At 41.2% G+C, this 12,533-nt stretch overlaps 1 protein-coding gene across 1 annotated transcript in view; it reads right to left on the reverse strand.

Moving 5' to 3' along the window:
* AOAH (acyloxyacyl hydrolase) overlaps positions 1 to 12,533 on the reverse strand; it is a 74,330-nt gene that overhangs the window by 18,830 nt on the left and 42,967 nt on the right. The window contains exons 12-15 of the mRNA XM_088521097.1: positions 8,574 to 8,665; positions 6,282 to 6,364; positions 1,503 to 1,539; positions 662 to 736 (exon numbers count right to left, since the gene is read on the reverse strand). Coding sequence (XP_088377223.1) covers positions 662 to 736; positions 1,503 to 1,539; positions 6,282 to 6,364; positions 8,574 to 8,665 — 287 coding nt within the window. The remainder of the gene's footprint in view (positions 1 to 661; positions 737 to 1,502; positions 1,540 to 6,281; positions 6,365 to 8,573; positions 8,666 to 12,533) is intronic.

Raw genomic sequence — 12,533 nt, forward strand, 5'->3', positions numbered from 1 at the left:
GGGATGTACCTGCTCTGTATCTGCCTGGCTGCATGGTGTTTTCTGCCTGAACTTTCTGGGCTACAGATCTCCCGCTACCGGGAGGATGAGATGCAGCAAAACGGTGACCTCTCGGCTTCCCTTTGAGCATGGCTAATGGATAATGCCAGGACTATTATTTTCTAAAGCTTCAGTTCACTCTCCTGCTGCGCTTATGACGCTAGCAGAGCCAGGAAGACGAAAACCTCATCAGGATAACATAGCAGGCAGCACTGCGGAGAGGCAGGGTGAAAATAAACCTCGACAGGGGACAGCATTGTGGCTCTTGGAGCTCTTGGCCTCTCCCCGCCTCCCCTGTTGTTGTTATATTCCATTTCAGCTGCTAAGTAAGAAATATTCCACTTCAAACATGTTATTAGTTACTGTATCTTTCGTTAGAGGCTTGTAGCAGGATGAAAGTCAAGCTTCAGATAAGGATTGCTTGGTGGTAATGATGAATATATTTAAAAGCACTAACCAGTATATTCAGCAGAGAAATAAGAAAGAAGCAGATGCCACTAGCAAAGAAAAATGACATAGCAGGGAAGCCCACAGCAAGGAGACGAAACACCCAAGCATGCAGGACTACTCTAAAGAAGCCATACATACAATAATGCAAATGTTAGCCTGTTTTACACCTTACCCATTGCAGACATCATTCCCGATTGTAGCGTACACGACTATGGTTGGATTGTCCAGCAGCTGGTTTCTAGCCAAGCTAAAATATAAATAGACAGCTTTATTAATGCAGAAATACACTGTCTGTATCTGAATCACACGCTGTGCTCAGGTGAGATCACATCTGGAAGTAACTCATTGAGATTTGGCCAGTGTTCAGATGGCTACACTTCCATTTTTTTGCTTGTTTGCCTTTTTCCTATAATATATTTTTGTAAAGTTTCCTATATATTTTTTTTCATACCTCCTTTTTGTCTCTCATTCTCTTTTCGCTTTTTTTTTCCTGGCTTTGTATCATTCAGAAGCCAAATCAAGTAGTTTCATTTCATGACAAAGACATCGATTCAGGGAAAAGATATCAATGAAGACTGGAACTTTTTAAATAGAGATGGGAGCAGGAGGCTACGCTTGGCTGATGACTAAGTTTGTGTGTAGGACCGGGTTCAAGGTCAAATTAGGATGTGGTCTGAAGATCCATGGTTGACAGCTAAGTTATATTATTACTTCTTCTGTGGGAGAGGTCTTTAAATCACTTCAGATTTGAACCGTATAACACCATGGAGCAAACCCAGTCACCCCACAGCCCATCCAAGCTCATCTTGGAAGGAGAGTTACTGCCCCTCACCGTTTGGAAACTACTCAATCCTATTTGCTTGAGATAACACAGTGATCCTGCCCACATCTACCTACATTGATACAAAACAGCATTAATGAAGCCAGGGGAAACACAAAACACAAATTTAATGTTTGACTCCAGCAGTGCTCCTGTGCCCACAGCCACCATTCACATCACGCTAAACACTCACCTTTTAATTAAATCCAGGAGGTTTCCTGAAGAACCACCTGATCACACATAGTGGGAATAAGAGGAATAGTACGTTACTGTTACAGCCATAAACAAATGACAAGCAAATCCTAATTTCATCTGTATTTCTAAGAAAGTAGGACTACTAAAAAATGTAACAAGAAGCCATCTCCACGACCTTCCTGGGTTCTAACATGAAGAAGCAATGCTGTGCGCAGGGACCTGCTGCCCTCATGTGAGTCACACACTAGAGATGGTAGAAAATGGAATATTTTTAAGTACTGGATTGTTTGGATCTGGCATTTAGTTCAGATCTGGCAGCTTCTTCCCATCTGTTGAACATACTAGTCTCTTGTAAACCAGCCAGCCTGACTTGTCAGCAGCTGATCTACTTTTAACTTTCCCTATAAATTGCAAAGGGAACTATTCCCACTGCGAGCTGTTCTCACTCTGCGGAGGGAATGAACGTCTCACAGCTATACCACGTTGGGAGTGATTCAGGTCCTAAACATAGGCAGCAAGTGCTGTTTTTGACATCCCAGAGTATCCAAGACACCTGTGGCAGGGCTGGCAGATACGACACAGCATCTCTGAGACACTGTGCACTTCTGGAGAGGCAGCTGGAGGCTGGGAAGATGCTGTAATGCATCTAAAATAGCTGAGACACCATCGCTCCAGCGCATGCATTGCTCTCACTGTGAGTGGCAGACTTGGGAAAATCAGCATTAGGCCAATGCATCTTTCCTGGCAGCTCTGCATCTCAGTAGCAATTCCCTCAGATGGTTGGATGCAAATCTTTCCTCCCCTGGGAAAAGAACTAACTAAACCCAAGCATCTGCGAATGACTAAAATATTTCATTTATGTCTTAACTGAGAAAAGCATTCCCAATTAGTAAAGTTTTTATGAATAAAACTTAATAGCTAGTCTTTAAAGGCTACATGCATACATCTTGGCTATCCAGAGACTACCAATATCACTTTATAGTGATGTGCAAAAATATAAAACTTCAGAGGAGCAGGCCTACAGGCCCCACTTCTTTTGTGTTCCTGCTTTCTCACCCTTCTCTTCCTATATTACACTCCCTGTATCCTTCACTCAGCTTTTGCCTAGTCTTGTTCTCTTTTCCTCTTGCTGGGCATCATCCCTCTGATGTGTACTTTAAGGAGCAAATCCTGCCCTCCCTGCAGCTTGTGGCTGGAAAGCTGTGGCTGGAACATCATTAAATCTCCACTAGATCAGGGTTGGTGAAAGTGCTCAGAGATAAACCCCTAAGGTAGCAATAATGCACTTTGCATTTTAATATCGGCGCCTTTGTTATTATCACTCACAGTGATGCCAGCTGCATATATCAAGGAATCTTTTATGTTTTAAATAATACAGTCTTTTCAGCCTAGAAATGAATATATCTTTCTGCAGCTTCTCTCTTGAGGGTTGCTGGTCCATTCAAAGTCTGTTCCTTCTGTCGCAAAGATCTCTTCAGCAGAACAAGAGCCACACACAATCCTTAGAAAAAAATAAGGCTTAGGACATAATGTCTGCTGGTTGATTTTTTTAATATCCCTTTTTTCTGTAAGATTTCAACTAAAACGTGTCTCTGTGAAACCCGTTTGCCACACAACTCCCCAGCTGCCTGCAGCTCTACCACAAAGAAACCCTTAGGGGCCCCAGGCACAAAAGGTGCACTTACAGGAAGGCAACAAGCTGCTCTTGGATGCCTATTACCTCCAGGAAGGCAGGTGATTGTGAGGAGCAGATCAAAAGCATTAGAGGCAGTTACAAATCAAAGCAACAAATCAAGAAAATGATGGGCATTTTTAGAGACCATTTTTAGGGGAAAATGGACTCATCGAGGAAGTTTTTATGATCCAGGGTGGAGTTGATGTTCAAAGCATGCAAGAGGGAAAAAGAGATGAGGCAGAACAGCCGAATCTCAGTCACCCCAATGCTGCTGAGCATCCCAGCAGTTATTCCTGCATCTCTCCCGTTCCCCTCTGGGTGGCTTGTCAAACACTCACAGACCAGTGGGATTCCTGTTTTCACAAGGAGTCCGGGTTTTTTTTTTTGCCTCTACTAGTGAGCAACCCAACATGTCATGCACCTTGAAAGACTTCTGAGGTGAATTTCTTAATCCGCTTGCTCTGGACTTTGTGAGTCTGACAAGGAGAGGGGCTAGCATGCATAGAAAGAGTTTGGTTCCAGATTGTACCAATTACACTAGTTGCAATTACACCAGAGTCAAGTTGCTGAGAATAGCTTATTGCTTTTTAATCATCTTCTGCTCCTACATCATAAAAGCAATTGGAAATGTAACCGTGCAAAGAGGAAATTCTCCGGTTTTCTCTAGATGTGTTCAAGCAGACTAGCACTTCCAAGATGGCTGAAATTAAAATAAAATTATTTCTTAAACGGTTTTGGAGCCACCATGAGATATCCGGTGCTTGATTGCTCAGTGAGCCAGAGCACATGTTAATAAGACATAATTTTTCTAATCAAAGGGAATAGTCCTAAAAAGAAGTAGGTCAGACTGCAAATGGCAAAGGAATATATACTGCTAGTGTTTGGAAATAGCGTATTTTATATATGTATCTTATAGAATATAGAAATATATAGACATATAGGGTGTCTATATTCTATTTCACCAAGCTTATATAAAGCATCCTGGGATTTTTCTCTTGCTTGTAATTCTTCCCTTTGTAAATTCCCCTCTCGGTTTTCTTCAGAGCGGCCTGCCCTGACACGAGCTAACCTCCTTTTCTACCCTGCCGACTTCTGCAGAGTGAGCGCGAAGGAGATATGAAAGAGGAGTGACGCACGCCGGGAGACTTGTCTGAGAGTCTGCGAGGAAATGGAGAAGAAGGATGAGGAGAAAGTGCATCCCCCAATTAGCGTGAAGGGGACATAAGGTGACAGGGCAGTCAGATTAACGGATGTAAGTGAGAAGGGCCACTGTGACCATCTAGTCTGGCATATTTATATTCCCTTGCCAGAAAGAGTAGCTGAGGGATGAGAAACACAAACTCTGTGTTTTCTTTGTGCAAAAGACTAAAAGCCTCAAAAATACCATGTGTGTCACAAGGAGGGAAGAAGACATATCAGAGGCATTGCTAGTGCCCTGGGTCCTGGCCCCAGAAGGGAATTTCTTTCGTGAAAATGTCCAGCTGAGCCTGGGAGGTGACCCTTGCTTCACGCTATGGGATTGGGCAACCTCTCTTACAGGGTAGGACCTCTCCCTGCCTGAGCTGGGGGTAGGAGCAGACTCTTCCCAAGCCTAAATCTGGCAAGAAATTAAATCCCAAGAAGTCAATGAGTTTTTAAATCCCACTAGGGGCAGCAGTGCTCCTCATCTGTGGCCAATATGATTCATCATGAAATTATCCCACAAAGACAAATTATCTACCTAAGGAGCATAAGCTTTCCCTAGCTTCTTCAGCCAATTTTCTGAAGCATGGAAAAAATGATTAGATACAATATAAATAAAATGCAATAATTACAGAATAATCAAGTATCTTTTAAACCTGCTGTTCAGGGACATCACCTAAACCAACACACAAAATCTAACACTGTAAGACTTAATTTCTAAGGGAGATAACTGACATCCTTTCATACAACCCCTTTGATAAATTTGATCAAACTCCATCTTGAAACAGCTCAGGATTTATTTTTACCTTCACTCCTCTGTTTAGAGGGCTATTCTATTTTTTCACTCCTGGTAGTCAGTAACTTTTTATTCCACTTGAATTAGAAATTTCCACTTGGAATAGACATGACTAATGAGTATCCTTGTTCTTGTAGCAAGAGTTTGCTTCAGTTTAAACCATTCTTCCCTCTCTGACTTGTTTATGCCACCAAAGCATTAAAAAAAAAACCACAGTCACTTTTAATCTTTGCTTTGCTAAGTAGCCAAGGTGTTCTAACATGCTGCAAAAGTCTCCATTCCCCAAGTCCTCCCTGAGGGCCTCTCTCTATCGGAAAAGCAGAACCCAGTCCTTTCTGAGCAGGATCTCAGCTACCTAAGGATCAAGCACGTCCCCAGCTCTAGAGAAAACCTTGTGCATGATGAACCGTGCAACCCCCTTAGCCCCTTTCTAGTGCCCTGAAATTCCCTTTTGCACTCCAATCTGCCGTCACCTTCTGGAGCTCACTGATGAGCTGCTAGCATGTGGACAAGTGTCTCCCCACTAGCTCTGGCACGTAGGACTGCGTTTCATGCCATTGCCATCTCTGCTCTTCACAAGCTCATCTAAAATATTCCTGTGTAAAGATCCGGCCTGCTGCAGGATTGCTGGTACCTTGCAATTTTGCATCATCCCTAGGTGCTCAGAAGCACACTCTCAGCTCACTGCTCAAAATATGAAGCAGCGCTGGTCCCATGACAGATGCCTGGGGACGCTGCTAATCCCTCCTCTGCAGATGGGCAGTTTCTCCCTCAAACCCTCTCTTCTCGCCTGTCCAGCTGGTTCTTTACCCACCTCTTATATCTCATATAAATCCCCCTCTTCTTCACCGTATATAGACATATCTGGTGAGGTACCATGTAAGACACTTTCTTATATCTAGGTAGATCACCTGCTGCATATACTCCCTACTCAGTCAGAAGAAACAGCGTTCAGTTAAAAAAGCGCTTTTCTCTACTTTTCCACAAGACACGCATGAAAATAAAAAAGGTTTTCTCCTACTTCCTGAAAGAGATCCACTAATGCTTCATTAAGTATCTGTTTAGTAAAGTGTTTTTTGTTTTGTTTCGTTTTACAAAAAAAGAAGTAAACATACTTAACATACCGTTTTGGGAAATATTCTGCAGGTCTCTGTGATTGCACCGATTTCTCCTGCGTAAACGTAGATACAGAGAGTCTGTCCAACCTCTGAAATAAATTAAGAAAAAACATGATGCTAAACTCATGTGATGTCAATTAAAATATGTTAGATATTTAGTATGAAGTATGTTCTTGACTTTATACAGCTATGTGCCCCAGTTACATACATATTGCTGTTTTGCCATTTCTCTTTTTTGAGGCCATAAATTTTCTTTATTTTGAATAGGTTGGCCTAAAATGGAAGCAAATATATCCTCTCAAAAGCTGTAAATTGATGGAGAATTTCTTTGAACTTGTTCATCCTTGAGGGTTATCCTGGTACTTGAGGTAAGGCGTTTAAGAACCTTTATGTCATATAACATTTATCAAAACAATCTTGCTGATTGATCACTATTTGACTGCATGTCATTGTTGTGGAACAGTAAATAAAAGAGAAGGAATATTGGCAGAGCACTCATTTCCCAATATCATAAATCTTGGGCTGATTGATTAGAAAACAGGTTGTGTTTCATTCTGATCAGTTTTCTCTTTTACTTTGCACTGTTGACAAAAATGAAGAGGCCCATAAAGAACAACAACCCCAAGGGAAGCTCTTAGTATGAGCCAGGAACACCTGGTGATCTTTAGCAGAGCTGTTGATCTTGTGTTTGAACGTTGACACTGAAGAAATTAGGTAACTTAAGTATCTGGGCTTAAGAATGGCACACACAGATGAATGCAGAAATGACGTGTTTTGAAATCAGTGACAAAAAGCAAGCAGCTACATAGAAACCTGAGATAAGGCTAAGCTGTAACTGTGGAATAGGCTCCACGAAGTATGCTTGAAATCTGGTTTTCAGCCTAGCGCACGTGCACATGAGGAAAAGCAAACAGGACTTCAGAGCCAGAGAACGTGCTCTGCAGTTAATGGGTCATGGCCCTGGTGACTGATTGGCGTGGGGAGGATGAATACAGATCACATCAGGCTGCATCTCCGGTTCTGCAAGCACAATAAACCTCTCTGCATACTGTTCTGTTCCACCTGCTCTTGACCAGACCCATTCCTTGCATTATGGGATTCTAAGCTGCTTCTCTTAAAAATGTCTTGAACTTGCAAACTGTCCTCTTTTTTTTTTTTTTTTTTTTTTTTTTTCACTTCCAGATATGGAACCAAGGCAACTTCAGAGTCAACATTAAGTCCTGCTTGCTTATGTACTTACGTACAAGTTTTTGCAGCCCACTTAAATACCATATAGTCAGTAATTGGCCATTATAATAGATTTTAAAGCTGCTTTTGTTGTTTCAAGAGGAGTCTGCAGAGATCTTCTCTGTTGGCTTGTCAAGTACTGATCACATCATTAACACATTCACTGTGTAAATGTAGCTGAGATTGGGAGCCTGTTTTTTGTGCAGGGAAGAGAAAAGGAAGGAGAAAGTACAAATGTGTGGTGGAGTAGATTTTTTTTCCTGGAAAAGAATATAGTATCCCAATTTTTTAATCTCATTCTTAGAGGACTTTTCATCATACTCATGGGCATTTCATCATACTCATGGTCTATCTCAGTGCAGAAGCTTTATATGGTAAACATATAAAATACAAAACATTCTTCTTTTTTTTGCCCTTTTTGACAAGATTCCTTTTCTTTACGTCTAATCTGGCACTCTTCCCCATCCACATCAGCCAGTGCAACCAGGCAAGTTAGGTCAGAGGCTTGCCACTTCTTCTTTTGCTACTTCCCTCCAAATGAGAAAAAAAGGGAATAAACGTCACCTCAAAAAGGGACATCATCAGTATAACACTTGATTACCATTTTTCTATTATCTCAGCAACAAAAAAGAAATAAGAGAAAAAGAGAAAGAGAAGAAAAATAGGAAAATTTTAAAAAACTAAGAAAAGAAAAATGCTGATTTTTATTAATGTTAACAATACTCCCCTTTGCCTGTCCTTCCCACATAGCTGAATTTTGAAGGAATCAAGAGTTTCATTTCCTCTTTTTTCCTCTTCTAAATTATAATTTGTCTGTTTTTGAAAGCTGCACTGAACATCAGAAAGCTGGGGCTAGAATATTTTGCATCGCCTATCAATTTTAAGGGAGATTGACTGAAAGGAGAAACACTAGATTTGGAAGTGATTTGGATCTTAGAAAGAGCTGAAGCAGCCTTCACCGTCATTTTTAGCTTTCCTTTCAAACATTGGCCTTTTTCCCCAGTATTTGCTGTGTTTTGAGGTTCTTAAGATTTGTTGAGACTTGTCTTCTTCACCTTGTGCTTAACTTACCCAATTGTGGAGTTCAGAAATCCTGTGAATTCAGAGAACTGGGGCCAGTCAAGCTCATCAGTGAAAGCCATGGGGAGATTAGCAAATGCTTTCTGAAAGACAAATTTTTAAATCAACAAGGGTTCACTTTCACAAACAGAATCCTTTCTACAAACTCAAACATTTGTTCATTGGAATATTAGCCAGATAACAACAATTCCAGTGATATCTGTAGCTGTAATACTTAAAAAAATTGATTCTTGTATGACTAGTATATCAGGAGAAGAGGGAAGAAACAGCAGGACCTGAGGCTGGTAGAGATTTGTTTCAGCCTTTTGTTTAGCATCTGTCTTATCCAAAGAGGGTTCTCAACAGAAAGGGGAAGAGGTGCCAGCATAATTATTCCCAGTTTATATGGCAGAGGGCTGGGAAGCCAGGAATAATACCATGTCCATTAGATGCTGCCATCTCCTCTCTGGCAGATTGGACTACAAGCATCTGGTCTCCTAAAAACCACCACGTGATCCTCTCCACAAATTTCCTCAGATGCCAACTTTCCCATCATGGCTCATGCTGGAATTTTGTTGGATTTTTGAGATACATTTTGCTGCACATTTGCTGTACTTGCCAGCAGAAGAAGGTCATGGACTTACCACAAAAACATTTCTGCAGCCAAGTGAGTGTGGTGGGGCATCCCACTGCAGCAGGAGAGTCAGAATGGGAGAAAAATACATGTCCTCCTACCCAAATGATGAAAGACATATAGTGCTCCATTTTTTGCTGGTATCAGTCCCAAATGCTTTTTTTCTAAGCAACAGCCTCTCTGCACTCAAAACACAGTGCCCTTTTTTCTTCCACTGTGTTCTGTGAATGTATCAAAAACCATGAAAGGGATAAAAACACGAGTTCATACGGCCTCCAAAGGACAAGAGCATGGAGTAAATTTTCAGCTTCTGCTAGGGTACACTTGCAAAGACAAATGCATAAAGCTGGCACGCTCACACTGAAAAACTGTTGATGAAAAAGGTAATAACCAAAAGAAGGTCAAAACATAAAATAAGGAAAGCTACAGGCTGGTATAATCCACATAATTTATTAGTTTCATTTTCTTTTGAAGCAATTGCGATGTTTCTTTAAACCCTCGCTACCATAAACAGCAAAGCAGGTGGATAATTTGTTCTCTGAGAGGGTCAGAGGCAGCTGATGAAGAGCATAAGAGCTAAATCTTGCTGTCCCCAAGTCCTCCTGCCTGCAGAATTATCCTCCAAGGGAGCGGGCGTTTTGCCTGACCAGATGCCAACGGGTTTTGTTTGTGAAAGGCTTGGGGAAAGGCAGGAAAAGGAGGGGCAGAGAAGCAAGAAATCCCGAGGCCGAGCTCTGAGCAGCGTAATTCATGGTCAACACCAGTTTAGACCAAGTTAATGGCGTATCTGACCTACTTAGGATGGACCTGCTCTAGTCATCAAGGTGAGAATGGTTCTGTCTCAATTACAGCTGTTTCCTTCTCTCACATATATGTGTATGCCTGTGTGCTTGTGTATGGATATATATGTATATATTTATTTATTTAAGACTCAAGGGAACTTTAAAACCCATCTTCTTCATAGCATTGTGTGCAAGCAGGCACTTAGTAGAAGGGCACTGATTTGAGCAGAAATGGAGGGGTTAAACTGCACAATATGGCTTGGCCATTTGGAGCATTGGCCTCTTTGTGGCTTTGCATTAAAGGCATCAGAAACATTTAAAGCAATTACTCAGCAAAGAACTACCAATAGATGTGGCCTCTTATCAGCCAAAGCATATATGCACAGAGACCAGAGATGATTAAATATTTTTTAAAACAGGCCCTCCTCTGACCAATTGCCTTCTAAGCTCCTATTAGCACTCCAAAATAATGATTTCATTGGACAGGCCTCATCATAATATTTTTTTTTCCTGCAGACTTAGCTTAGATATTGAGCGGAATGCTCAAGTTTCTGTATTCATCAATAAGGGGGTTTCTCCACAGTTTGGCTGAAGAGCAGGACAAAGGGAGGGGAGACTGAGTGGAGCCATGAGCCCAGAAGGACAAAAAGAGCCATCTGCAAGGAGATGGGGCCTTTACAAAGGAGGGAAATAGGGCAATTGCCCCACATTCTTCAGCAAGGGGGACAAAGGAGTTGGTGAGCTCAGGTGAGAACAGATGGCGGGAGGCCGGAGTTCGGTGTAGGCGGCCGGGAAGGCTGTAACTTCTGAGTACCTTGGCCAATGGGGAAAAGGAGAGGGCGTCCCTCGGTCGGGAAATTAGGATAAAAGCGGGGCTGCGTCCCCCAGCAATTTGAGAGACCCCACAGGGCTATGCCTGGTGGACTCTCCCTTTATTCGAATAAAGTTTTAGGACTCCTCTGTCTCCTTTTGGACATTCAGTTCTTGACAGCGAGATTTTCCGCACAATATGATTTAACAGAACCTAGCTGAGCTGAAAATTGCTTTGCAAAGGAAAGTTTTAGGTCAGAATTATTGGTGCATTTGAATACTGCATTTAAGTTAGTGTTGAACCTTCTCTGGCAATGCACTTAAAGCCAGACTTCTAAAGATATTTTAAGATGAAAAGGTGAAGGTAAGTGGCTAGGAGAAATTTCTGGAGAAAATCCAGGTCTTGTACTCTGCAGAAACATCAGTTAGTTAGAAAACATGGGGTAAGCAGCCACCTGCATTTTGGTTGGTCTCAGATGCGACTGTGTCCCACTTTAGAGGTGGGTCCTGCAGACTTTCAGTTTAAAACCGTTCTTTTAGCACAGTCTTGTCTAAATACCATTCTCTCTTCCAACTGAGAAACCGTGCGTTAGCCCATGTGCCAGATTTAAACAGAGACTGATTAGGAAGTTATTCCAGCCTAATTTAAAATGCCATGTTTTATCCCCAGATGCCCTAGATGAGTCTTGTTTTGAAGAGACTTTCTCACATCTTAGACATATCCTACCTGGAAACAGGTCTCTGTGCATCCTCGCAATCCTGATGTGCGGGGCAATCAAAACCATGGCCACGACCATGAAGGCACCTATCAAGCCATGCTGAGCAAAGTTAACCTAAGTGGAAGAGTGCTCCAGCTTGCTAGGGCAAAATTTTTTTCAAAATCAGGACACAAAAGATCATTAGAAAATTAACACCTATCTGAATCTTTAGAAGAGGCAGGAATAGAAATTTTTGTAAGCATTGAAGTATCCCTTAATTTGAAGGGAAATGGGCTATTTATTTTCACAGTGATTCTAATGGTGTTCAGATCCTCTGCATACCATTAGATACCTCCAACAACATCCTCTTTCTAAGTATACATAACAGCACACCATCCATCTCTTGAATAAGAAACATCCTATGTTTTTAAAAAGCAGGTACAGCGTTTGTATTCTGTAAAGCTGCAAAGGCATACTTTTGGAAATTAGGAAAATAGCAGCCTTACTTTCAAAACTGCAGTGTCTTAGTTACCACAATATTAATTGCTAGAAACATGCCTGCATCTTACTGGATTTAGACTGAAAGTAGAAAAGGTTTTTAGTAAGATTTTTGCTGATGAAATTCCTGTCAACTATAGTTGTGCAAATGGAAGCAAGTGGGATAACTGTTCAGGACATGTTTTCATCTTGAATTTACATTTAAAGAAATGATGAACTTTTCTGCATATGAAATACATAGCATGAACCAGTTGTTTAAATGAAAACTAAGAAACATTTGAGCTCATGGGCAAATAGATATTTACTGGACTACAGACAGATTTAGGATTTATTTTTTCACTTTATTCATCATAAAATGAAGAACCAAGAATTTTACATGCATTTTCCTAAAATGCATGTGAAGTATTAGCAACACATTTATAGATACAGTGCTTTTATCTTCAAATAAAATGGTCTTTAAAATGAGATTTATAAGTAAGGTCCTATTCCAGACACATAACAGAAAAATGCACCATTTAGTAGCACTTTGGAAGTCAATTGTAAGCAGATG

Source organism: Tinamus guttatus, unplaced genomic scaffold, assembly GCF_059628265.1.
Source record: "Tinamus guttatus ecotype Peru unplaced genomic scaffold, ASM5962826v1 Tinamus_guttatus_pri_ptg000115l, whole genome shotgun sequence".
Taxonomy (NCBI): domain Eukaryota; kingdom Metazoa; phylum Chordata; class Aves; order Tinamiformes; family Tinamidae; genus Tinamus; species Tinamus guttatus.